General features: G+C 43.6%; 1 protein-coding gene across 1 annotated transcript; it reads right to left on the bottom strand.

Moving 5' to 3' along the window:
* Window positions 1-1,071: 1,071 nt before the first annotated feature.
* PSMB7 (proteasome 20S subunit beta 7) lies at window positions 1,072-21,243 on the bottom strand. Its single transcript, XM_058853443.1, has 8 exons — window positions 21,086-21,243; window positions 20,890-20,983; window positions 20,644-20,741; window positions 20,207-20,347; window positions 19,569-19,684; window positions 13,006-13,064; window positions 1,714-1,865; window positions 1,072-1,238 (listed from the first exon to the last, which is right to left on the bottom strand). The coding sequence occupies exons 1-8, from the start codon at window positions 21,145-21,147 to the stop codon at window positions 1,127-1,129; spliced, it is 834 nt and encodes a 277-aa protein (XP_058709426.1). The 5' UTR covers window positions 21,148-21,243; the 3' UTR covers window positions 1,072-1,126.
* Between the last annotated feature and the right edge of the window lie 1,976 nt (window positions 21,244-23,219).

The following is a 23,219-nucleotide window of genomic DNA, read 5'->3' as shown; positions in this document are numbered from 1 at the left end:
TTAAAGAAAGCTTACAATCCTTGACTTTTTTGAACTAAGATTAGGGTTAGGGGGTTACATACATATATATGCTTTTAGTGGATTTTTTTAACCTACTTTTCTCTACTTTAAGGAAAACTGCAGTGCCATCTTCAACTAGTTCCTGTAAAATTTGGGAATATTTGTATAGGGTACCAAGAAAAGCCATTAATTGCTGTGAATATGGTTGGTATCATTAATGCAAGGTGCCATTTTACTGAGGCGTCTCAGCAGAAAGTTGAGGCTGCTGCTCTCAGGAGAGATGTGGGAAATTCAAATCAGCAGAAGAATATTGTGGAGGCACCAAATTACTCCCACCATTTCCATGCCAACCAGCCTGGTTATTTATACCAGCTTCTTTAGCACTTCCCAGGGTTCAGCCTGAACCTCTCTGGTTCCACTGCAGCTTTCCTTGGAGCCACGGCTTCCAGGGAAGCTCAGCTCAAATATGAGTATCTGGAGAAGTCTGGTCACTTTCTTGCTACATAAAATTTCGTAGTGCTTATAAAGAAATGTATTTCAAAAGGTAATTTTTTGCAATTGTGCATTTTTAGATAAATAAAATTATTTCCAAAATAAACACCTTTGTTTAAAAAACAAAAAAGTCCAGTATTAAAGGTCCAGGTGGAGGTGAATAAATAACAAGACAATCGGACTTAAAATGATGCTGGATCTGCCCTGTATCTACAGCAAATGGAAGCAATAACATCAACATCTCCTGATGACCAGTGATACCCTGGTAGCAGGAGAGCAGTGTCTGTTGGAGGGGACAAGGGCAGCAATTCAGAACCACCAATGCTCACCATTTTCTTACATTCTATTAAATTAAAACTTCTCAGATTAGACTTCTGCAGAGCAGTTTTACTCCTGCTGTTTTGTTCGGAGTGAGGTAACAAACAGCGCTGGCTGGTGCCTCGAGGGGCACACAGCTCTCACCTGCTCAGACCCCTTGAGATCAGCCCCAGAGCCCTTCAGGGCTGCACGAGCCTCACCTGATCTAAAGGAGGAGCAGAGAAGCAGCAGCAACAGCACCAGGTACAGACACACAGAGGAGATTGGGCAGAGCCTCTTTATTCTGCAGCAGCTGCTGTCTGAGCACCCACAGGGCTCAGGATGTGTCCATGGTTTGCACCGTCTCATCCAACACCTCGAGCTCCAGGTGTGCCACATTCTCTGTGAGAACAGCAGTTGTTCCTTTTTCACACTTGTACCTACCAAACCTAATAAAGAAATGGGGGAAAATTAGTCTTGAAGATGGTACAGAGGAAAACCTGCATTTAAAATTCTAGAACTGATCAGCTTTAGAAGTTTCCTGTAAAAAGTCCAAAGTAAAGAAACTGTGCTTACTGCAAAGTCTACATTGATTGCAATAAGTGACAGAGTTTCAGATAAACAAACAACTTCAGGAAACTGTTTACAAAAACACTGCCATGTAACTGGAAAATCAGCGTGCTCTCAAAGTGGTGAGGAACATTTGTGCTAAAAACCAAAGACCAAGCAATTTATTTATGTTTTGCAACTCTAGAATAATTCCATCAATGTATTAGCCTCTGTTCAGCTGCTGCTACAGCCTCTCCTTTGTGCTGTTTAGTTAAAAGTCCTACAGACTGCAGATCACTGACAGAACTTGGTATTACTGAAAACAGGCTTTGTGAGGCAGAGCAGGGACCCCACAAGAGCTTTAGGATCACTCACCTGTCCCCCTTCTTGTTGGCCACATCGTATGGACGGAGGAAATCCAGCTTGTTCTTGCTGATGACACAGATGTCGATGTTGCTGCCAGAGCCCAAGTCGTTGAAGATGCCGGCTGCGATGGCGTCTCGCACGAGCTGCTTGGCCTCCTCCTCCTGGGAAAGGTAAAAAGCTGTCACTGCCCCAGTGCTGGCATTTCCCAGGACACTGTGTCCCTGTGCCTGTGGAGGCTGAGCTTGGAACAATAAATGATACACCAAACCAATCACCAGGTACCCCAGACAAAATGTTGCACTTGGTCAGGTTTGTACTGCTTAAGTGAAACAAAAGAACTTTTGCTACAGTAATGGATATAACTAAGACACAGTTACTAGAAACTGGAGTGCAACAGTGCCCATGTTACACAACAGCATTCAGGAGTATCTTTTACACAGAAACATTTCAAATGCATCAAAATATCCATTAGAATATTACACCAGATCAGTAAGATCATTTGACTGGTGCTGCTGCGGAGGCCTTGGGAACACGAGCATTGATGGCACTGGCAGCCTCCCCCGGTCATTCCAGCAGCACTGGCTCCCTCTGCAGCTCCCAGGAATAGCTGGGGCTATTCCAAATGAGCTGATGGAAAAAATACCCACAATCAGCTCAGCACTATCAGGAACCATCTGACATGGCCTCAACCCCTGCTGTAACCCAGGCTGGGGAGCATGAAGAAATGTCACAAAACAACTTTCTTGATGTGCCATTTTAAATCATGTCAAAGCCAAGGCCCGGCCTGTGTCAGTGCTCATGTGTGCCTGTCCCTGGGCCAAGGACACGTTTTCACTGACAGAGCCCCTCAGTCCAGCCTGTGCCCTGCAGCCTTCCCATGGCACCACAGGCCTTGGAGAGCCCTGACCAGTGAGGGGACATCCTGCACCCTCAGCCCCACTGACCCTGTGCCCCTGTCACCTGGCCAAAGGGTCAGAGTGCAAGGAAAACAGATTTTAGTCCACATAAATATATACATGGACATATGCATACGTCATATACGACACAAATCTTTTCAGTAGCCTAGAAAGTACAAACCAGAGAATATAAGACCCGTTACTTTCTCTCAAAGGTGTGTTACATACCTGAAAACACTGACTAGAGCTGCCTGTTCCAGTACAGAAATGGTAAGACTGGAACACATCCACGGACACAGAGGTGGGGACTGGTTTTGTCCCCAGGTTGTGTGCAGCAGTGGCTGCTCAGCTCACCCAGCAGATCCTGCTGGAAAGCTGAGGCTGCCAGGCTCACTCCTCATTGCTTTGCTGCTATTTCACACCTTGGAATAATCTTCTGCCACCAGACACCAGGAACAAGAGATGGGGTCAACGCTGAATTTGATAAAATGCAGCTTTTTCCAGTGTGGCTCATTTTCACAGCCTGTCTGTGCCAGGGCTCTGCCACGTGACAGCAGCAGTGCCAGGAACAGCAGCTCCCGGCTGCAGCTGCTCCAGCCCAGAGTGCGGCTCAAGAGGAGCCCAAAATTAGCTCAGCTCCCACCCACCTGCCCCGGGCCTGTCCTGCACTCCCTGGTGCCCCTCTGAAGGGTGGGAATGACAGTATTCCTGTTCCAACACCCATAGGAGCAGGGCACAGCCTCCACTGAACTATAGAAAAAGCAGCAATTCTTACTTCACACCCAGTTTTACAACTATTACTCTTTATTAAAAAAAAAAAAAAAAATTAATTAAGCCTCCTAACAAGCTGACTAGAACAATACAATCATGCTGCAAAAATAATTCCTGTAGCTTTCCTTCAGTGTTTTGGGCAACAAAATCCTGATAAGCAAGTAATTCCTCACTTAACTGACAGAAGCATGTCAATGATTGTTGCAGACTAAGGTTATTTCAGTACTGTAGTGAAAGTAAATAAACTAAAGAAGTATGTGTAGATCTGTTTTAAGAACTAAGTGGTAGCAAAAGCAGAGTAATTTTAAGCTGTATGAGTGTTAGGGTAAGAAAAGTAGCTCATGAAAACTACAGCAGATTGGTGCAGTTTGTTCTACTCTTAATTTTATTCTTTGAAGTTAACACTGTAAATCTCACAGATTCCTCTAATTTAAATCTGATTTGCTTTTAAAAACGTACTCTATCACCCTACTGTTACCAAAATAGTTAAAAAAATACCCAATAGCAGTCAGAAGAGCTGAGCTGTAACTGCACTGAGGCAGCCACGGCAGAGAGCCCAGGCTGTAACCTCAGCTCCTCCACTGATACAGTGCAGCTCAGTCTGTGAACATGGAATAATTGCCATTAGAAAGTCCTGCCTCAGTGCTGCTCCCTGCTCCTCTTTTTTACAATTTAGAAAGCTGAACAGAGTAGCCACAAGAAAAACCCCAAGTATTCCTTACAGAGATCCTCCATGGAGTTCAGCAAAGACTACTATTTACAGTCACAAAATAGGGGGTTAGCAGGAAAGTGCTGACACAGTCTCAAGTACAGGGCCCTCAATGAGTCACTGTAATAATTAATCTTAAAAAACCCTAAAAGTTCAGAGCATATAAAAGGAGCACTTCCTGCTTTATGGTTGCAAAGACCAAGCTAACTGGGAATATCCTCCTCTGGGGCCCCCACTGCTCCTTAAATGAGATTACAGCCGAGTGATGAACCGTACGGCGAGGCAGCGGTGACAAGCAGCGCTTTATGGAGCGATCTGTCTGTCCCCATCACACAGGCCCCAATGTGTCCCTGGACTCCAATGTGCAGCTCCATTTACCTGCGTGTGACAAATGGGCAGCGCTTGGCAGAGGCGCAGCGAGGTCCAGCGCGCTGTAATGGTCAGCACAGCTGCGCTGTGGGACACAGCCCAGTTCATTACAGTGACCGGCAACGCGCCTTCCAAAGGGTGCCTGAGGAATAGGCAGTAAAGGCTAAAATAAATAACTCTGCGTGGAAGGCTAATCTGAAACACTGTTTGATAAATTATTTATAACACAGACAATTGTCTGCATTTAATATTGGCGCTACTGGTAGCATCTTTAAAAGATGATTTATGTGTTGTAATGCCATTAAGCTTTATATGGGCCCACTGCTGGCTATAAAGTCTGCTGAGATTTAGAGAATGAGTTTTAAACTGTCACTGCAACATCATAGTAGATAGAGCCTGTATTAAATCTTTACTTTAAACCTGTTATCTAGAGAGTTGCAGTTTGCAGACACTCAGAGCTGATGGATTACCTCTCACAGCTGCTCTGCCACGAGTCCCAAACAGCAACTTTTACACATTACTCTTGTATATGACTTGGATAACTTTCTCTTCTCACTTATGTGATTTCTAAATTTCAAGCGCAACTAAAAGAAAAAAGACTTTGCTACAGGAGATGAGGTTACTTCTACATTGTATTAATACTGTCTTCACTAATAACCGGTAAACAAGTTTATCATTATGCTCCAGCAGCAAAGGGAGCAGCTGGAATGGCTTTGTGAACATTATTTCCTCACATTTTGTAACTTCACAAGCAAGTTAAACAGGAGATGTCCCTTACAGATTTTAAAACTTTAGAAATTACTGATTTTTTTTTTCTCTTACCAAAATAAAATGAATCCCTTCTGCAGGTCACCAGGATGCTGTTAGAGATGCAATACACAGTGCAGTTCTCCAAAGCAATTCTTAGAAAGATTTGAAATGCAATGCACAATCAGCATAATATGAACATAAGCAAGTGTTTTTTCTAAAAATAAACAAATGCAAATACTTACCATAACACTCTTTTACAATGAGATTTGTTCAAATACTATCATATAAAAAGTTGATACTACTTGAAGTGAGAATCCCCAAGACTTGTGTGGGAAGAGAAAGAAATAAAAAATAATAAAAAAAAAAAAGTCAGAAGCTTCAGCAAAGACAATGACAATAAAAAAATAAATCCATAAAGGAGTGTTGGGAATTTGGGGGTAGAAGGCAATACTTCATGAAGGATATAAGCACCTACAGGAGCATAATGAGAGTCTGGAAGACAATCAGCAGTGCAGGGGAGTGAGGGGCTCTTCAGTCTGTAACTGAAGAGATGCTGAAGTCTGCTCTAAGTCCAAAGAGAAAAGCCTGAGAAGCAAAGGACTCTGTATTTCTTGTAAGGGAAGGCTGGAAGGCTCCAGCAGCAAGAATAGATGTGGTTTGGCTGTCAGGAAAGGGGATGGCATGTGTCATTTAAACCACTCAGGTTTAACAAGTCTCCCCCCAAAACTCTGCATTTCTAGTGCTGCCTCAGAATAAGAACGATACAACTTGTCTCTTTTTTTTTTTTTTTTTTTTTTTTTTTAATTAGACCTATGTGTTTTATGTTCGGGTTCATTGTGACTGAAGTGTCAGTAAATGTTTATTTTTCTAACCATTTTCTGCTAAGAACTTTCCAAATAAACTGCTCAGTAGTCCCTAATTATTATTCTCAGAGATAACAGTTTTTTCCCATTCTGAGGAAGCTGCCTGTGAGCACAGGCTCATCCCCACCCCCTCTCTGATATCATACACCACCAGTATAATAAACCACGTTAATATTTCATACCAGGGTGAAATATGCTGGAGTATCAATTCAACATCTGCTGTCTTTAGGGTACTGGCGTCCCGCAGAGACACTTTCAATTTGTAATTGAGTTCTATACTGAATTAATCAGCAGTTTATCTTTTTTAGTAAAATAATGTCTTCCCCACTAACCTGGATTTACATTAACAATTTATGTCAAATTACCTGACAAGAAAAGAAACTTATATGATTCGGAACTACTATTCAATACCATTAGTTGCTGTATGTCATTCCCTACACGGGGATTAGTACAATCCATATTTCCAATGGCACAGAATTAAATTACAAGCACTTCTCACAACTGTGGGATTTCTTTTAATACTATTCCCATTCACTGAACTAAGAATGATTAAAAGAAATCGTTCAATCAATCACTTAGTAAAGTTCAAGGGTTTTTAGGGAACTGGTTCTCAGAATGGGAACTGGCATAACAGCACCAGAGCTGTAACTCCTGCCAGGCTGCAGCTCCTCCTCTGGTCCTGCTGTGCTGCTCTACAGTAACACACCGACCCTCAGCCACCCACACATGCAAACCCTGCAAAAGACTATGGTTAAAGTTACTTTATGTTACTGCATATAAAAAGATTAATGTCAAGCAGTAACACATCTGGTTTCAAATAAAGCAAACCCTGCTCATCTTAATATTGCTCTACCTCTGATAAAAGGATGGAAGGGAATGAAGGTCAACATATCATTTGGAAAAGAAGCCTTGGGCCCTCTGGTAATATATCCTTCCTAATACACCAAAATGCTCCATAAAGCCCAGGCTGGCTCCCACCTCCTCCTCATTCTCTCTCACAGCAATTGCCCTCGGCCCCGCCGGCCCTCGCCGCGGGAGCAGCACTCGGGCTTTGTGCCATGTGAAATATTTTCCAGTACATTTTGCCTGTGTTCCGCAGTTATGGGAGATATACAAACTGGAACAATTTAAACTGGAACACCTGCTCCTGAGAAATGCATCAAAAATAATTACCTGTCCTCCCCCTACCCTGTGCAGTGAAATGATCTCTTAACACAGAGCCCTGCTTCTGGCCAGCTTGTCTACACTATTATGGACAAAGTTTAAGTGTTACTTTCATAAAGGTGAAGAAATTGTTGCTCTTTGTCATGCAGCAAGGCCCAATTTACACAAAGGTAACATTCATTTCCCTTGATACAGTTTGCAATCAGCAAACTGGAAGGCAGCACTGCTGGATATCTCTGGGAACTCGGACTGGAGCTGCTGGCACTGTCCCACCAACTTCAGCACACAAACTGGGCTTTCATTCATTCAGAAAGCACCCCACAAAACACCTCTCCTGCAATCCCATCCATGCCAGAGCATACTTAGCTGGCATATTCCAAACCAGATTTCCTGTTTAACACTAGTTCCACAAAGGAAATTGATCCAGGGCACAGTTCTGTGAAAGATGATGAAAACAGTACAAACTGTCCAACATGTCAAGCAGAAACCAGGCTGCCACAGGATAATTGTGATCTAACCTAAGAATAAGAAATAGGTATGATAAGCCTTTATTTTCTGGCTGACTGTATGCACTAACACCTGATATTTACCCATGGAAATCCATGTCTCCAGGAGACACAAACACAGCTATGTCAGGAAAGCTGAAAACTGCAGTGCCACAAGCTCTGGCAGCAAGGAGTGAAGATATGCCACTAACAGCCTCAGTTCCTGTCACTGGATAATGAAATACACAGATACACAGGGCACAGAGACACAAAGTCCTGATTTTTGCTCACCAAGTCAGATTTCCCCCCCTCCCCATTTACTTAATTCCATGTTTGACACCAACAGGCGTTCAAGTATCTCAGGCAGCCTCTCCAGCCTAACTCCCATAGTCTGGCTTGATCTCCATTGTCTGCTGCCAGAGTGGAGCCCACAAACCTCCCAGCAAGTGGTCACCGTCCTGTGGAGTCATTAAAGCTGCGGTGTCAGCTGGCAGGATCAGCCGCGGCTGCCACACCTGAGCCCGAGCTGATCACCATCACTAATGAACACAGGGCTCATCTGCAGCCTGTCAGCGCTCCCGAGCCCCCGGCACACAGACACGGGCGACAACGCCGGGGAGACAACTATTGTTGAAGATTAGAGACTTTTGACAGATTCCAAAAATAGCTCAGTATTGTTGTCAGTAGTTAATAAACAAAAATAATTCTACCATATTGAGAGACAGTAGGAAATGTGAGCACAGGAACATTTGAAGGATCTATGTGTCAGCTGCTTAAAAATGGAAGAAAGTGACATGTTACCATAATATTTTATAGTGTGCCTGATGTATTTTTTTTTACTGAAATAAGAGGTGCACAGTGAAAGCTGCATTCAGGCTACTTCGCATTTCGATACCGCAAAGATCCCAGAGCATATGAAGCATCCCAAGGAAAATGCTCTCTGTGCCTCAGCTACTTCACTCAGGGATTAGGAGCTACTGAAAACCACTTCTCCAAAACCTGCCTGCCAAACTGCTCATCAGATTGCTCCCAGCCCATGTAGGTCCCACCCAAACAGGTGAGCCAAAGCTGCCAGAGCAGAGCAGTCACACCAGGGGACCACCCCCCTCTGGTGGGCCGAGCTGCAGGTTTTGGGACAGCACAGCTGCTGCAGCACCAAGAGGGCCTGTGCTCCACGTGGAACACACTCAGAACAGTCCTCTCTTATTCATCTGTTCTTACCCTCCAGGGTATTTTTGTTTTCATCCAGTACCACTTGATTTCCTGCCACATTTAAGAAATGGTACAATAAATGACTGTAAATACAATCTCGTACATTTGTTGTGATCTATCCGAGAAATAATTATGAAGTATCTGCCAGACTATCTCCTATCTCCTTTCTTCAAGCTGTTCTGCTCCTGAACTCACAACTCCAAGATTTACTTTCTTTTCTCTGCAAAAGTTTTGTTTTCTGTAGCTTCTAACTGTCTTCCTTTTGGAGCCTCTTTTTAACAAACCTGGCTATTTTGATGAAATACAGAAAAGAAATTAAGTTACAAGAAGCCTTTCCTTGCTTAAACAGGAAGTCTACAACATAACCCCGCTGTGCATCAAGTAATTCTACAGACAAAATGCTTCTATTTTTCAAACACCAGAAATCAAATACCAGAATAAAATATATCCCCCTCCCTATCTCCTGAGGAGTTCAATCACCACAGGATAGATAAACCCAGAATTCCAGCATTTAATACTGTAGACATTTTTCTCCCAGCTCACAATGCTTTCTATATCCACTGACTCAAGAGTATTTCTTTGCTATTGTTTAACACCAGAAGGCACAAATGCATTTACAAAATGACTGTAAGGTTTAAAAACGTGGCGACTCTATTGAAAGAAAAATTGGCTGCAATGAGAGATCTGAGCTCCATTAGACGTGCTGTTCTTCCACTTACGTTTTTTAAGGTAGATCTATAGCTGCCCACATGACAGATTAATATTGTTCCACAGTAGTTAGGTGCTTGGCATTACATTTTTGAAGCATCTAGAGGCCTTCAGGGCTGAAAGCGTTCCCATCCTCAGCGATCTATAATGGTTCCTCTAGAGGCCAGCACTCGTTCCCAACAAACCCTGCCTCCATAAATCAGGCTGCACAAGTGGCACTCAGGGACGTCACCATCCATCTCCACAGCTTCTCTGAAGGATGTTGGGTAAAGACCATCTCCCAGCACTGCAGCCAGGGAAAGGACCATCACAGTTGGCACTGATAAAGCATGTGCTACTTAAATCTGAAGACACACTAAGTCTATGGAAAAAAACACATCCTGCTGGTGTTAGCATGCCTCAGGCACTGGGAGAAGCTTCAGCAACTCATCTTCAAAAGGCAGAGAGCCAGGGCTCTAGAAACCTGCAAAAATTGGCTAAGCCTGCAGTCTTTTTTTATTTTATTATTTTTTTATTTTTTTTTTAGTTGAGCATCTTCAAAGTCTACGATTCTAACTGTAGGGCACAGCAGCTGCCACTGCAGATTTGATCCTCTCAGCTTTTGGCAGCTCTCAACTTGAAATTCTAGCAAAAGAATTTTTCAAGTTGCTATTATTGCCTGTCATGGATTTATAAATATTGTGCACTATCTGCTGTGGCATGGCTCTCCTGGGACACCAGTGCATGCCAAAAGCATAACAGAATGAAAAACAGTTCCTATTCTTCAAATAAATGCTAATTTTTTTTTAACTGTGCTCACACGATGCGTTTGGTGATCAGCTTCAATAGTACAGAATATATATCAGAGGCAAAAAAGCTGATTGTCTTTTCCAGTAGTATTCAGCTGCTACTTTCATTAAGCTTGTTTAATTACATTCCAGATGCTAATTTGCAAGTTGATACCAGAGGGTGCAGGACAGTTTGCCTTTGAATCATTTTTCTGTGATGTGATGGTCTTGAAGCACACCACTACCCTCCAGTAGCCCTAGCAAGCTATTCTGACAATTAGTGCAAAAGAAAGGAGCATTGATCTTGACAGGAAAATAATAATTTTCTATGTATTTTATTAAATTAATCTCCAGCAATTTTATCTTCATTGCCATTTCATAGCAAGCTTTATGTAAAATATACATAGCATACTTCAGATTTAATTTGGATTAATTTCACTAGAAATATTTGTTATTTTATTAATTTACTGAAAAAAAACCCACTTTGACTTAAAATGTAAATACAAACTCAGCCATAACACAACATGAAGAGGAAGTGTTTAAGAATACAGTTGAGCTTTATCACATGAAACTTTGCTGGTTTGGTTAATACAATTCCTGAATTGTTATTTAATAACAGATTATCCAGGAAAGCCAAAGGAAGGGTTAAGGTGCACGCAAGTCTCAAAGATCTAAATATCTATTCCAACAAATTGGTAGGCTGCATTTCTACATGCTTGTTATAAGTGACTATCTGCTGCCACGTATGGTTGTGTGTGAAGACAGTTTAATGAGGATGACCTTTCTAAATAGGAAAATTTAGAGATTACCAGTTTTTGGTGCCTTTTTCGGTTGCTCTTACACAATAAATGACTTAAAATCCAAGCTTGAAAGCTAGCTGAGAATAAATGAAAATTTTACTTGCACAGCACAGCTCTTTGCCATTTGTATCTTGGAAAGAGGACTATTGTGCTGTAGCTGCTGCTTCCAGGGATTTGCAGTCCATGTTTTCAGTGGAATGGCACACATGCCAAGTGCACAATCACACAGGAGGCTGGAAAAGGAGACTCTCATTCTTACAGCAGCACGAGGGGAGAGGGAAAAACAGAGTCTTCCTCTCTCTTCTCAAGTGGCTCTATCAGCCATCTGGTGTGAGGATCCTTCCCAGAGACACTTGGGAGCCTATTAAACATATTTCAGTATTTCTGATAACAATTGTAAATATACTAGAGGCCAAAAGTCCAGTGTCTTCAGATGCTGCCCAAATCACAGGAATCCTGGTCCCACTGCGTGTCCTTAACTTTGCACATCTACAATTCTTGCTTACATACTGACAGGAGAGGGGCCAGGCATAATTGGAAATCTGCTTATTACTAATGCTGAAGCAATTAACTAATGGCAAACTTCTCAAAACAAGGTGGGAAGGTGACTGTTTTATTAAAAATCTGCTGGAATTGCACACTGTGATTTGTCAGGAGATGTACCAAGGTACAACAGATCATCTCACATTTTAAACTCCATTTACCAGCTTTATAGAGGAACTGTGAATTTATGGGACCATCACCTAAAAACACAGTGCACTTGAAGGGGAGGAAATGACCCACAGAAATGAGGAGCTGCATTACAAAAATGAGGAGCATCTGAAGACCTCTGCTGATAGTAAACTAACTTTTCTTTTCTACATCATTCAGTGATACTGAAGAGCTCCAAGCTTCGTTTTATCCGCCTTTTAGGCTGAAATGATTGAAACTGTTAGTGTCACAAGCCATTTTTAATTGGTTCAATTTTCAATCTTGTGTTCAATTCTCATTTTTTCTTCACTGTGGAACTATTAATCAATTGGAATGAGAAGGAGCATTTTTACAAAGTCCGAAGAGATTAATGTGGTTTAAGAGGACTTGACATTACTGAGGCATTTTATGAAATACAGTTACAGAAAACCCTGTAATTATTTTATAGTTAATTTCATCTGGACTCTCAGGTTTTATATTAGCAGTATGATATAACCAAATGCAACAAATACAACAGAAAATACAAAAAAAAAGCACTGGATTCATTTGTAACCAAATAGCCTACTCTGATCTTATGACACTCTAGCTTTTAGCTCTCCTGAATGATTTTTTATAACTACAATCAAGTATTTTCCATTTTTTATCAGTATGGGCAGCAAAACACAACCTTATGAGTCTTCTGATAATCAGCTTTTAAGCAGATATTAAAACTGCAAACACTAGTTCTGAATATACACAATCAATCAGAATTTTTTTAATGTATAACCTGGACACTTTGTTGCATTCTCTTTTCGAGACTGACAGAAAACCAACAACACTGACTGTGCAAGGGCTGGTAAATTCCTGAAGTCAACTATAACCAGTAAGCTGTATGTTTTTAAAGCCTTCACCTACATTCAAACCACACATTTTCCCATATATAAATATACCTTCCTGCAAATTTATTTATTTTACCCATCAGTTTTTACAGTTTTGCAGTAAGCTGACATTAGTACATTTTAAGTGCAGCTAAACTAGAGCAGATTTACCTTTTTTAGAGTTTCAAACCTCCTGAATTCTTATGATCACGAGGATTGCTGAGGGAAGAAACACTGAGGTTTAAAATCCCAAGACTTACCTCCATGTCGGGTTTGTATTTATCTTCAAACACTGCCATGGCCGCGAGCGATCCAGAACCTGTGGTGACAACACCAGGACACCCCTTTAGCCAGTGCATTTAGGTATGGCAGTTTTTTTAGAGAAAAACGCAGTACATCTCATCAGCACAAACCAAACTGAAGCCCACCTTAGCTTCCTCTGCACTGTACAGTGTCTACATTAAGTCAGAACCCAGTTTAATCCTGGGGTACAGTTTGTGGGCACAGACTCGGCACAGGCCCATCCTGACAGCCCTTCCTGCTTACGTTTTGAACGTGAGATACACAAACGAGGCAAGAAACAGAGTTAAGGGAATGCTGCAGTTTGCAGTCCCTACTCCTCCATCCCTCCTGCCCCACTTCTGTGCCTGCCCCTCTTAGAGGGGTGCTGGAATGAGGAGATGGCTCCCACCCTGAGGATGATCAGCCCAGCAGTGGGAACAGGGCAGGGGGCTGCTGCCAGCAGCCGATATCCCCTGTAGTTAAATAGTTAATTGTGCTCCTGCTTTGTGCCATTCTTTTTACAATAATGAACAGTAACAGCTGAACAAAGTGCCAGAGACAAAACCATGAGTTTAACGTTCCTCTCCAGAAAGGACAAAGTACAAGTGCCGTGATGGAACAGGAGCCATCTCTGCCCAAAGCACTGAGACCGCAGAGTTATAAATGTGCTTTTCATGAATTAACACAAGAAGCAGGATGGTACTATTTGAAACTGTAAACTTGCTTTGTTCAGAAAGAGTGAGTCTTCACAAAGATTTTCTTGTCTGTCGGTGGCCCTACCCATATTTCAGAGAGCGCTACTTTTGGGGAGTGAATAAAGTTACCTGCAATTTTTTACTCCAATTAGAAGATTTTTTGGCATTTATTACTTTTTAACTTGTTTTGCATAGTGCTATCTGTTTAGCTGGGTCACAGAGAAAGCCATATTTCCTATTTAAAATGATTTGTGTATATCGCTTGACCACCTCAATGGTTTAGTGAAAGCAAAAGGCAGCGATTAAACAGTTTCAAATGAGGTGTCCTGCTGATTTTATCAAGTCTGCTGAATGTATAATGAAAAAGGAGAAGCTGACAGTGACACTGTTGAGAAAATACAGACTACCTTAGCTGAACCATTTAAGGAGGTCCAATTATAGATCAAATTTAAAGGGTTGAAACAGCAGATTTACAGACACAAATCAATGAACATGGTAATCCCGATGAATATGACAGATATTCCTGTTACAGAATATTGCTGTGGTTGAGGATCATTACCTTTACAGTACCAAATACATCACATCTAAAAGCAGTAGGACACTCTAAGTGTGTACTTGTATTACAGGCAATGACTATTCATTTACACCGTGGAGCAATACACAACTCCATTTTTTAAACGCTGAAACTGAGAATAAAGAAGATTTTTAAGCAACTAATAGCAAAACTGAACTGCTGATGCAAACAGCTGATATCACAGAACCAACCACAAATAAAAGGAATTTTACTGACCCTTCAAACAAGGTCAAAATAAAGTATATGCCAAAACAAATAAAGGAACCTGAACAATAAAATAATAATTCTTCAGGGATGACATAGGAATATTTCTAATGAGAGGGGGGAAAAAAATCTCGGCTGTGGTCTCAAACCAAGCCCACATTCTTGCTATACCCAAATGATGGCCTACCATGAGCTGAGTGGGAATCCTCAAAGCTGGAAAACAACGCTATTCTTGGGGAAAGGTTGACAAAATCGGAAGACAAAGACTAGAAAATGTGCAAGAAATAAAGTATAAAATGTAATATCTGACCAAATTTACTACATTAGGTATTTAGTTAAGAAAAAGTGATCGTAATTTCTTAGAACTTCTACTGACAAATACAGAATTATTGATAACACAATTGCATACATGGCTCAGGCTGAATTCCTCCAGCTCCTTTTAAAAAGAACTTCCCAAAAGAAGCTGTGGGCAGGAAGTCAGTAACTTAAAGGAAAAAAAAAAAGGAAAAAGGAGGGGGAAATCTTACGTTATAGTACATGAAATCCTTTATACATAAAGAATTACACTTAATTATTTATCTCACTATGTTACCAAGACACAAATAAATGCCAAATCTACTATCAACCTTAAATAAATAAATCCAGACAGTCCTATAATGTAAATTTTTCAGAGTTGTTCAAAGTCTTAACTTAATTAAACCTACATGTAGACATTTACATCTGAAAACCAAGATCCTAAGGAGGTTCTGGCAGAACAGGAAGCTGGAAAAGCTGAATAGACTCAATTCTTTTTTTTCTCGAGTGCTTATAAATCCTAAACAAGCTTGCATTTAAAAAATTGCCTTAGCAAAAGCTTCCCAGCACAGCTAAGCATTCTCTGAAAGAACAGATTTTCCTGATCTTAAATAGCACAATGAAAATTCTTCACTGTTCCCAGCACCAGATGTAAGCCCCGTGTTTTCAGAAACACCAGTCATCGCACACATCTGAGTGTCTCCATCAAAACAAAGCATGTTTGACAACAGCAACAGGAACTGTTGTGGAAAACCCTCCTGGCATGCAGACATGCCCTGGAGCACAGAGCTGAGCAAAGCCCACCTGCACTGCTGGGACTGGCCTGGACATGCAGCCATGGACAGTCGCTCCCGTGGTGAGAACTTCACTATCCCACCGCACCGACCTCCCTCTCCTTGTCAAATTCCAGCCACCATCCAAACAACCCCACAATGTTCCAACTACTCCAACTGCCTCGTGAAAGCCGCATTGTGACAGGAGAGCAGGCAATAAAACTGGGAACTTAAGTAAACACTGCAAGTACGGTTTTCTTACTGCAGTTCCTATAAAAACACAGAAAACTTGGATATTAAGGGTCTACGGAGAACTTGTTTGTGTGTGGGGAAACAGCTGCTCTCTTGTCCGTGCACTCAGTGCCCACCAATAATTCGTTTTTAACAAGCATGCTTTGCCTTTATGCAGAAACAAGCTTCACAATTCCCAAACAAAGTCTGGAGAAGGATAAAATCCAAACATGACAAAACACCATCCATTAACTCAGGGTGGATTCCCCACCTCATGCACACGGTAACCAATTTAAGTCACTACCAGTTCAGATTCAGCAGCAATTCAACCTCAAATCCATTAAAACTCCAGGAAAGCCGCCTGATAGCGTGTCATTAAATAGTGTCTTTACCTGAGCTCAAAGTAACACCAAACCAGATTTTTATTTTAGGTAAGATTTCAAAATAAGCTCTGCAGAAATAGGAAATTTTCTTTGTTGGATTTATTTTTTACACATGTTTGAAGTTTATGTCTCTTCTGTATGTGAGCAATAAGAATAATTAAAACAAAGGATAATTGGCAAAGTCATAATTTATTTGTATTATATAGCACTCAGGAAAAAAACCCCTTTCAGAAATTTAAAATCCGCAAACTGCTAAAAATGCTTACATTTAACATCAAGTAAAAAATGCCATCTCAATTCCAAAGAATTTGCTTTGCATATATTTGCAGTAAGCTACATTTTAGAACCAAATATTCAGGAAGCATTAATCTAATATCTACACATATAAAAATATTGATTGCAAACAAATTCTATAGAACTTCAGAAGCTGAACTGCTCAGAGGCAAATGCCTTCCAGTCTCTTGATTAGCATGAACCAGGTACGTTATGAAATGATGAGAATTTACTGTTCTCTTCTTTAAGTAACACTGGTCATTTCCTGAATATTTACAACCAAGTTGTTAAGTTTTCTGCATGCAACTGTAATAAATTGACTTTAAAAATACCATCTGGTCTTCACTTGAGCAGTTGTACCACTTCAGTATTGATTTAAAGTGAAAGTTAATTATTGATACACAGCAAAAAAGTGCAGCTCACAATAATTTTCACTGCGAATTACAACTGGGGGAGCTTTTCTAAAGCAGATGCACTGGATCTTTTCAGCAGAACCTTCACTGAAGACAAGTTCTCATTGCCAAGTACCGTCCACCTCCTCACCCAAGGACCTGTTTGCTGCCACACCAGAGGATGTGCAAAGCTTTGAGAGCAACATTTAGCACTTCCTCATCCATCACTGCCAAGGCTCCCTGACAGGGCATTTATTCACATGCACTCATTGTTATTCAATTTGCTGCTCATCCCAGGTAAGAATTCTGTGATCTCGGCAGCCCCTTGGATTGGGATCATTTTTCAGTGTGGCTCCTGGCTGGGGGCTGGCTCCCAGCAGTGGGAGTTCTTGCTCTGCAGCACGACACTGCCACTGCATGAAGAGCTGATTTATGAATATGAAGCACCACTGGCACCAGGGGAGCAGCTCCAGCCACGAGAGACTCCTGAACACTCTGCCTGCTTCCAAAAGCTCAACTACACACTTCAAGAGCTTTAATTTTATGCATGCATTTCATTATAGGCCTTGGCCAGAAGCTTTCCTAGACAAGCCAAGCAATCAGACAATCTTGCATCGTTTGCTGAAATCCAATTTTGTCCTTTGTCAGCATAAACAGTTTAATTTGATGTTCTCACTCCTGAGTAAGCACCGTGCACCTTTTAAATCTCTCTTGCAAGACAGGACACCACTCCGTCCATCCAGACAGACCAGCATATCAAAATAAAACTCAACTTCTCAACCACATTTCCTATTTAATACTTCATTTCCAGAAGTTAACTGGCCAAACACACCTCCCCTGATTTAATAAACCACCTTTAGAACATATGGGGGAAAAAAACCCACCCAACAAACAACAGACTAGTCTAAATAAGACTGAAATACAATTCCAACTGCTATCTTTAATTTGACTTTTTATAGTTTTTCTGCTGTCTCGATTCTATCTTTCATCTAAATGCATTAGCTAATTAGCTAAATTTTATTAGTATATTTTTTAGTAAAACTTATTAGTAAAATTTTATTAGTAAAACATATCCTGGTCACTGGAAGTGTCAGTGCACCAGGAGTGGGAAGGTGAAGGACCCTGATGCTGAGAAGGGCTTTGTCTGACAGCGTGGCCAAAAGCAAAGTGTGGGCACCAGCCACACACCTGGTACTGCCCACAACACACCGAAGTTTAAGCTACACAGAACTTAATCCTCTGATACTCTACTTCCCCCTCGTTTGAACTCAGCCTGCTACCATGCTATTTTTGTGAAGGAAAGAGGAGCTGCCGGATTTCCCGACAGGCCACATTTTAAAGCTTTTAAAACTGAGGCAGGAAAGCCAGCATGTGCGGAGTGCAGAGTGTGTGTCGCGGCCCCACGGCCCCTCACAGTCCCCACGGCCCCTCACAGTCCCCACGGCCCCTCACAGTCCCCACGGCCCCTCACAGTCCCCACGGCCCCTCACAGTCCCCACGGCTCCCCTCACACTCCCCAAGGCCCCTCACACTCCCCACGGCTCCCCTCACAGTCCCCACGGCCCCTCACAGTCCCCACGGCCCCTCACAGTCCCCACGGTTCCCCTCACCGCCCCACGGTTCCCCTCACAGTCCCCACGGCCCCTCACAGTCCCCGTGGCCCCTCACAGTCCCCATGGCCCCTCACAGTCCCCACGGCCCCTCACGGCCCCACGGCCCCTCACAGTCCCCATGGCCCCTCACAGTCCCCATGGCCCCTCACAGTCCCCATGGCCCCTCACGGCCCCACGGCCCCTCACGGCCCCACGGCCCCTCACAGTCCCCATGGCCCCTCACAGTCCCCATGGCCCCTCACAGTCCCCACGGCCCCTCACAGTCCCCACGGTTCCCCTCACGGCCCCACGGTTCCCGGACCCCACAGCCCCTCACAGTCTCCCACAGCCCTGTGATGACGTCACGTGGCCGTGCGCCGTGCCCGGCCCGCTGGCGCCCCCCAGCGGCCGCCCGCCGCCGCCGCAGCGCCCGGCCCGGCCCGGCCCCGCTAATTGCGAGTGTTAATCACGGCCTCGCTACACCGCCACCCGCCCCGGCTAAAACAGCGACCTCCGCCACCTCCAGCAACAGCCCGAGCAGGTGTTTTAGCCAAAGGTGCCAGAAAGAAACAGAAAATATTAATGAGAATCTATAAATGTGTATTTTCCCACCACAGAAGCAGCACTAAAGCTGCACCAGGCACAGGCTAACTGATTTACTAATCTGATACACTTTGCTTTCAGATCAGTTTTCTGATGTATTTATTTGAACTTTCCTTTACACTTCCATGGCTCTACCAAACATAAGCTTCTGTTAAAAATAATCCAAGTCTTCCAAAGAAAACACAAGTCGCCCAGATGAAATTTATATGAACCATGTCTTAGGACAATCTCCAAATAAAGTTTGTGAGGGTATTTTTTTTCTTTCAGCAAGATTTTGGGATTCCCACAATTCTTGTGATTTACGGTGTGGAACAGACACAGCAACATTCCAAATATCAGTTTTCTGGCAGCTGAGTTTTATCCCAGCCCATGTTTGTGAGAAAACAGAATGGTGCACCTGCCTTATAAATACGACTTTATCTTTGTAGTCTAAGGCCACACAGCTCCCAGCAAACAATGGGATTTAACTAAGACCTCTGTAAGCACCAACGTGAGCCGTGCCCTGGCCCCGCGGGAGCAGCACTCACCCATGGTGACGTAGGGCAGCTTGTCGGTCGATCCGTGGGGGTGGATGCTGTACAGGTGGGGGCCTGTGACATCCACTCCCCCCAGCACCAGCGCGGCACCGATGTAGCCTTGGTACCTGGGAGCAATGTTTGGCTGTGAGTCTGAAACTGTTTAACACAATACAGGCATTTGGGAACTGCTCTGCAACCACCTGGGTACAGCTCTGCACTAAACAGGCTGCTTTTACCAGCTGGCAGCAATCAAAGAAATGTACTAAAATATGGCTTATTTCAGTGTCCAGCAGACTTTCTGAGGCAATGATTCTATTACAAATCACAGGAAACTCTGTTTTACAAGCTTGCACATTACTCTACTACTGGTCCAGCCTTCTCACCACAAGGATACACAGTAGTTTTCATGGATGCGACTATGCATTCTATTTTTGTTGTGTAATCATTGCATTAATTCTCTAAAACACCACAGACTCCATTTCTCTTCCACCTCAGTTAAGAAGCCCATGAAGCAAAGAGCAATTATGAAATCTTTCCTGAAGTCTCATTATGGAGGTTAAGCAAGCTGAGACAGGATGCTCCTTAAGCATTATTATCTGGGGGCTTTAATAAAAAACTGTTAATAAAGAAGATATCCACTCAGTTACCTGAACAGCATCTGCTTGAGCATCCGATTGGCCGTGACAACTCGTGGGAGCCGTCCCGTGGACAGGGAGTGGAGCTCCAGGTTGGAGGAGATCAGCTGAGTTGTCATCTCAGTGTCTGCAGCTGTTCCGGCACCGCAGCAGCTGAGGAACAAGATGAGCAAATGAGGAAAAGGAGACAGAAACCTCATGCAACAAGCAGAAATTTTCTCATTGTAAAATTGAGGGAATTAAGTTCTCACACAGAGAGCATGGAACAAGAGAGCCTGCTTAAGTGTAAATAGAATACCATGAACCTCACTAACAAAATATCATTTTGAAACAGAGCTTAATATTTGCTGTTAGTAAAGAACACAGCTAAAAATCCCAGTACCAACATCATTATGCAATAACGTACACAATGAACAATTTACTACCCAACAAAAATCCACAATACTTACTAGATATTAGGGGAAATGAAGTGTATTTTGGAACAGTTCTTGTCAGCAACAACCATCCCCTCAGTTGCTCTCGTATCCGCTCCGAGGACGATGCCATCCTGCAGGAAGAGAGAATGATTCCCAAAGCCGCGACTTCCCCAGGAGGCAGCTCGGGGCTTCGGGATGAGGCCGGGCACACCGGGGGTGACTCAGCAGCGCGGAGCCTCCGCCGCGGGCCCAGCCGGCCTCACCCCCCGCCCGCCTCACCTTGAAGATGACGCCGGCGATGGTGGTGCCGGTCTTGCGCGGCGCGGGCACCCGCAGCCCCTTCTTGACCAGCTCGGCCTCCAGCAGCGAGTTCCTGCAACACAGGGGGCGAGTGAGGCCGGGTGGAGGGCTCCCCCCGCCGCCCCCCGGCCCCGCGCCCCCCGGCCCCGTCCCGCTCCCGGCGCCGCCGCCTCACCGAGCGCAGTTGTCGAAGCTGAAGCCGCCGGCGGGCGCGCGCAGCACGGACACGGCCGCCATGTTCCGCCGGGCACGGGAGGGGCCGCGAGCGCTTCCGGGGCAGCGAAATGGCGGCGGGGCCGCGCGCGGAGGCCGGGGCGGCCGCTGGGGGGCGCTGAGGGGCGCGGCCCTGAGGGGCGAGGCCCGAGCCTGGAGTCCCGGCCTTGGGGACTGCGTGAGGCTCCAGCGGGGGTCGGGAGCCCACCCGAAACCGACCTCAAGCCGACCCAAAACCCACTGAAAACAGATCCCAAACCGGCCTCTGTATGTCACTAAAATTCATATAGTGCTTTCTGAGTAAACTACATCCAGCCTCCAGTTTAACTTTTCCTCCGGCGTCCCGACCCATTAAGGAATGCTCAAATGTATCCACAGAGAGCAGAACTTCTGGCCACATCTGCAGAAAGGATGCGCTTTAAAGAGAGGCAGAGAGTGAGATCTTTCCAAAGTTCACACATAGTTTCTTTCTAGATATTACAAGTACCTGATATTAAGTCTTATTGATTAAAAAAATAAAGTGCCATTTGTTCCAAACATTAAATATTAATCACTTAACACCCTTTCTCTTGCAGGAAAATGAACCTTGTGTCCCCTGTGTCCAACCAGATCTGCATGTCTGCACTGTCCCTCCTAATTATTGAAAAATTACTGTTCTCCATCAGGATGTTCTTTGGATGAACAACAAAAATGGGGTGGGCAAATGTCTACTTTTTCCTCCAATGCTCAAAAATACTTGCCAATGGGAGAGAACAAAAACAGCCACGGGGAAGAAATTCAAACCCCAGCCTCTCTCCTGATTGTGCCAGTCTTGCAGAAAAAAGTCACCAGACCAGGGAAAACCATCCTTGAAGTAAACACACAAAGAACTTGCGCTCTGCACACTCTTCTCCCCATCCTTCAGCCCTTTGGTAACTGAAATCCCATGTTCTTGTACACCAGTAAAGCTGGGAAGCTTTCTGACAGACAGAATATCCTGCTGCCAGATGCGCTTTTTTCATTCTAACACAGTTGTTTTTCTCTTCACTTGATAAAGTTAAAATAAACAGTCTCTGGGGTGAATACCAGGCATCAAAATTGGATTGGCATATAAACTGTGGAGCAGTTGGTGGTGGGGAGTCTGGGGAAAAGGAAACAGCAGGTTTTAGCTAGAGGGGACAACAGCTTTATTTCCCTTTTGGTCCTTGACAACTAAGCAGATGTCCTACAATTATTATTTTACCTTCTAGAAATATAGTGCCTTTTCCCATCCTCCCAGGTACGCACACGACTGACCCTTCTACAGATGTGCAGGTACATCTCCCTGCTTCAAAGCCATCTTGGTGCATCACTAGCTCCATCTATTGCTGGCTAATGGCTGGCTGAGAGTCAAACAAATCCTTGTTTCTCCCTCAGCTTTCTGGGATACCTATTTCCAGTCCCATTAATGAAGATACAACTGATGGTCCAAAGAATAAGATCCTCTCTGATCATCTTACATAGGCTTTTTCACACCTGTTCTATTCTAAACTTTGCATCTGGGTTGATGTCCACTGTAGACACAGGTGTCTGTTGATGTCCTTGAGAGCCCTTTGGAGCAGATGTCCTTAAACCCTGACAGCAGTGATGGGTAATTGGAGGTGTCCCTGGGCACCCCCTCTGTCACTGGGCACTCACTGTGCAGGGCTGGAGGATGGCACCATTCTGAAGAGCTTGGGAAGCCCAAAAGTATTCAGGAGAATAAACACTGGAGAAGAGAGTGCCACGTTCAATTAATTATTAAGGTTCTGGTCCCATCTACAAAGAAGTGCTTATTATACATTTGGGAACACCTAGGGCTGCACACCTCAGAGCTCACCTTAACTTACAATAAACTGCTCTCAAGCCTGAAAAACGCAAACTTTTCTATTTTTTTTTAAAGCAGTCCTGAAATCTGTTTCTAGCCTTAACAAAGCTGCAATCCAGGTTTATCATCCTACAAGACATCTGACAGGGAAATTAAATAGCACTCCAGACACATTTTTTAAAACTTACTTGGGATAGGACAAATGTTTAGTGTTATCTCAGCAGGTGGGCATTGGAGCTGAGGTCTGTCTTCACTGTGTGTGTGTAATGTA

This window comes from Poecile atricapillus, chromosome 20 (genome assembly GCF_030490865.1).
Source record: "Poecile atricapillus isolate bPoeAtr1 chromosome 20, bPoeAtr1.hap1, whole genome shotgun sequence".
Classification (NCBI taxonomy): domain Eukaryota; kingdom Metazoa; phylum Chordata; class Aves; order Passeriformes; family Paridae; genus Poecile; species Poecile atricapillus.
The sequence above is the reverse complement of the archived record's forward strand: the minus strand, read 5'-3'. Positions and strand labels throughout refer to the sequence as shown.